General features: G+C 42.1%; 1 protein-coding gene across 1 annotated transcript; it reads left to right on the top strand.

The window, feature by feature from the left end:
- The first annotated feature begins 233 nt into the window (after positions 1-233).
- Positions 234-4,561, top strand: IL9 (interleukin 9). The gene is made up of 6 exons (XM_008593745.1): positions 234-319; positions 1,422-1,596; positions 1,715-1,750; positions 1,836-1,868; positions 3,066-3,197; positions 4,403-4,561. The coding sequence occupies exons 2-6, from the start codon at positions 1,483-1,485 to the stop codon at positions 4,520-4,522; spliced, it is 435 nt and encodes a 144-aa protein (XP_008591967.1). The 5' UTR covers positions 234-319; positions 1,422-1,482; the 3' UTR covers positions 4,523-4,561.

The following is a 4,561-nucleotide window of genomic DNA, read 5'->3' as shown; positions in this document are numbered from 1 at the left end:
AGTGCTCCGCTAAAGAACCCCCCACCTTTCCAATCTACTATGTAGAAGATATATTTTCTTACCTGCACACACCTCCAAATATGTACCCTAGAAACTAGATTCGAAAACTTATAGAATCCCAGAAATAGAAACTATTTAAAGCACTACTTTTCAACTTAATTTTTTAATTCAACATTTAATTTAGTGAAATCCCATGTTTTCCCAGGCACCTTTAAGAGCTGAGAATATCGGAGTAAACTAGACCCACAAGGCCCCTGGAGCATACACCTGGTGGGAGGGGCAGATAAAAAACACACAGAGAAGTGGGAGAACAGGAGGGGTAAACGCTGGGCTTGGGAGCCAGACTTCAGGGCTTACATACAGCTTCTGCGGATTCCTGCCTGTGTGGCTTTGGACAAATTACTTGCCTCACTGTGCTTCAGTTTCCCAATTTGTAAATAATGAGGATACTTATAGTATTTATCTCATAGGTCTACAGTGAGACTGTTTTCTGGCTCATAGTGATAAACATAGCCATGTTAAAAAGGGCCAAGAAGCTAAGATGTAGACAGTGTTTTAAAGGGTAAAAAATGGGGATGGCAAATTAGTACCCACCTCATTTGGTGGTCGTGCATACACATGATTCACATAAAGTGCTGAGAATTGTGACTGGTATGTACTAAGTGCTCAATAAATGTTAGCTATTATCCTATTTCTGGTACTGAGCTTTTACTTCATGTTACACAGTGGCATGTAAGGCCTGTAAAGATACTAGAGAATCCTCAAGGCCAGTTTTAACAAGCATGGTCATTGCATTCTTGGGCTTATACTTGCAATTTTCTTCTTTTAGAGATTTGCACAAAAGAACACTTCTCAGATGCGTTTGCATGAAATTTGGAGAATTTGGTCCTAGGCATGAAAGGCATTATTAAGATTGGGGAATAAATTATAGTAAGATTGAAGGTGCAATTACTAAAGGGAAACCCCAACAGACAGAAGGGGTGTCCTGCAATATCACTCATCCTCCTCTCCCTCTCCTGCCTCCTCCCGCCCCTCATCCCTACCTCCAATCCCCCTTCATTAGAACACCCATGACTGGCTGTTATATCAGCATTTCCAATAATGGAAAAGGGGAAAATACACACCTGAGCTTTCATGGAAAGTATTCTAACTCTCACAACCAGAATCCTTGCCTTAAAAAAGAAAAAAAAGAAAAGAAAAAAGATCGTTTTTAGATTTTAACTTTTCCTTCAGCATTTCAGTACACAACTTTTTGAAAAGCATCTTTTCTGAGGAATGATGTTTCCTGGCACAACATAGTCTTTATCGAGTGACTCAGTTTGATTTTTTTTTTTTCTTTTCAATATTGAGTGGCCCAACTTACAGAGAAAAAGTGGGCATTGGTATCAGTTTGATGTCAGGGGTTTTCCACATTTGAAAAGGAACTTTAAATACGACTGGATTTGAAGGTGTCTGCAGGCTGAGCACTAGTACCCTGCCAAGATGCTTCTGGCTGCGGTCCTTGCCTCTGCCCTGTTCTTCTGCTCCGTGGCTGGCCAGGGGTGTTTAACCTCGGCAGGGATCATGGACATCAACTTCCTCATCAAGAAACTGCAGGTAGGCTGCAGGGGGTGCTAGTGGGAAAGGCAGCTACTGGAAATTTAAGTGAAATATACATAGCAGGATGAAAAAACGCACCCCTCATCATGGGTTCCTCTCTCTCTACCTATGTTAGGATGATCCACCTTCAAAATGCAGCTGCAGTGCCAATGTGAGTGAAGGCTCTTTTATGAACTTTCCAAATTGATTTTAATGTTCACACTTGGAATCTTCACTCTCAAATTTCTCTTTTGCAGGTGACCAGTTGTTTGTGTCTGCCCATGTCTTCTGTAAGTACGGTAAAAGAAAATAATCTTGATCCTGTTTTTTTGTTTGTTTTTAAATAAAAATGAATTGCTTTATTTGATATTTTAAATTAGAAATTGTTACTTAATTGTAACTGTTACAGATTAGTATTCTCTTTTAAATCCAATGCCTTGCAATTCCATACCATATAAATTTCTTAGTATTTAGTTAGCTTTGTGTTCCTTGAGAAATGTGAACACTTTTCAATATTTAAAAAAGAATCTCGATATCTTTTTAGATGAGTGTCCATGTGGATAATTAGATCAAACTAGAACCAAAAATATAATAAATTCCATAGCTCATGTAGGATTGCTTTCTAACCAATTTGTTGATAATTCTAGGGTCATGAAACAATGTAAATAAAACAAAATTCATTATCATTCATCTGGCATAAACTGTCTATGTGCTATACCTCCTCCTCCCCCCCTCCCTTCTTTCCTGTGGGTCAACCCCGCTGATCTAGGGTGGCTTGTGCACGGTTTGAATGCTACTCTCTGGGCAAATAGAGGTCTGAGGTTGTGGGTGGAAGAGGGCTCCAAGAAGACCACTATCCACTCTGGCAGGGAGGAAGGGTGGCAGCAATGTTCTGAGTCCTGATTCAAACTCCTGGATAGGGTGATGGGGAGGCACTTACCTAAGGCGTAGTGCTTTACTCTCTCCCAGGCACAACCTGAGGTAAGACATCACAACATCACAGTCTGTCCATTACATGAGAAGAGCCAGGGCACCTTCTGGGAGGACCAGCCTCTGCCTTCAGTTCATAGACCCTGACTTCAGCTGCTCTGCAACACTAGTGGTCTTCAGCTGGCACATCCCACAGCTGGTGTGAAAAGGCTTTTCCTTTCTCTGCACTTTCAAACCCACTGTTACAAAGCTTGGAGCAGGCAAGGATCTGTCAAAAAGGAGACTCAGAGCTGGCTATTTTCCAGGGCCCACTGACCTCATGTTTCCCTGACAGAACATACTAGAAATCTCCTCCATGGAGTGTCACTGCAGAAAAATGTCCTCACCTTGAAGTTCTGAAGGTCATTTCCTAGACCAGCAAGGGACCTATCCAAAAACAGTGCAAGTTTGGGTTACATTGGTTAAATTAAAATTGTCTCTAAAATCATTCTCATTGTGATTCCTCCTCAAAGTCATCCTTAGAGTGTTTCTTTTGATAAATCCTTATTATTTACCAGGACAACTGCACCACACCATGCTTCCAGGAGGGGCTGTCACAGATGACAAATACCACGGTGCAAAGAAGATTCCCAGCGAGTTTCATCCGGGTGAAGAGAACGGTTGAAGTCCTGAAGAACAGCAAGTGTCCGGTGAGCTTGTTCTTAATGCGCTGTGCCCAAGTTTGTGACTTTATGTGAATGTTAGTGCCAGCCCTGTTTGAATGAGATAGGACAATAAAGTTGGAACTGGTACTTCAATGTTGATAAGGGATGTCTAAGAAATTTAATCAGAAACAGTAGAATTAAAGTGAGATCTGCACCAGATGGTCCATTGTTCTTGCTGGTTTTAAAAAACACTCACACCTGTAGGGCCATGTACTTCTCTCCACTCATTGAATAATGAAAGAATCCATCCTGATGGTAGTTAGAAGCTACAATCTAGAGAATCAGGGCCACAGCCTACACAATACTAAATTATCCTAGAGATTCAATTTGCTAACTGAGTGGATGTTGTGGCCCATGAGTTAAAGGAGATTTTTTTTTAGTTGACTAAGGATGTGTGTAAAGGGAGATCCACCCAGATCAAGGTGGAAGCTTGCCACTTGCCCTAAATGCTCATCAACACATTCTCTTCTCCAGCACATACCCTATTCCCTGGTGGGAAGGGGGTGGAGTGGGAAGGGGGTGGAGGCTAGTGGTGGTAGGAGGAGTGACCTACGAGAGATCACAGGAGGCAGAAAGCCCAGTACTCAGCTGTTCAGCTGCCCGTGTTTCTACCATCAATAGCATCTAGTTCTTAGTGCTTGATATATACTGTTTCATTGAATACTTCCCTCAGGGACAGTTATTAGATTTATCACTCTCACTTTATAGAGCAGGAACCGAAGCTCAGTGAGGTTAATTCATTTGCTTTAGGTTAAGTATTTAATAACTGGCAGAGTTGAGATTTGAACTCAGATCTAGGTGACCCCAAAGCCCCACTTGTAGCCATTGTGCTATAAAATGATCTTGAAAGGACAACCTAAATTGATAATGATGCAATTTTAAGCCTCAAAGAGTTCCAAGAAAAGGTTTCCTTTAATGGTGGGGAAATTTAGGGCTGCTTGATAGGTGCCTACGTGTGTGTGGACAGACTGCTGACATCTTACCATGAAGTCAAACTCCTACACTGTCTATACAAAGTGCTAGCTAGCCTGGACCTCCTCACCTGTTTGCTCTAGGTCTCAAGCCCCCTCCCGCCCCTCCCCCTCCCCCACTCCCCTCTTACCCCCAGGGTTGGGGCAGGGTGGCATCTGGGGCTGCTTGGTTCCACACTGTTTCAGTCACTCCATTCTTGTTCACTTTTATCCCTACAGTTTTTTTCCTGTGAACAGCCGTGCAACCAAACCACAACGGGCAACACGCTGACATTTCTGAAGAGTCTCCTGGAAGTTTTCCAGCAAGAAAAGATGAGAGGGATGAGAGGCAAAGTGTGAAGATGAAATATTATTTATTCTATTTATTGAATTTAAAGT

Source organism: Galeopterus variegatus, unplaced genomic scaffold (assembly GCF_000696425.1).
Source record: "Galeopterus variegatus unplaced genomic scaffold, G_variegatus-3.0.2 Scaffold9598, whole genome shotgun sequence".
NCBI classification, from domain to species: domain Eukaryota; kingdom Metazoa; phylum Chordata; class Mammalia; order Dermoptera; family Cynocephalidae; genus Galeopterus; species Galeopterus variegatus.
Note: the sequence above shows the minus strand (reverse complement) of the source record. Positions and strands in the feature narration are given on the sequence as shown.

Bases quoted from the DNA above. Each gene is read 5' to 3' on its own strand.
- IL9 (XM_008593745.1), top strand. From the start codon at position 1,483: ATGCTTCTGGCTGCGGTCCTTGCCTCTGCCCTGTTCTTCTGCTCCGTG. The intron at 1,597-1,714 runs GTAGGCTGCAGG...TACCTATGTTAG, and splicing joins TCCTCATCAAGAAACTGCAG to GATGATCCACCTTCAAAATG. The intron at 1,869-3,065 runs GTAAGTACGGTA...ATTATTTACCAG, and splicing joins TGTGTCTGCCCATGTCTTCT to GACAACTGCACCACACCATG.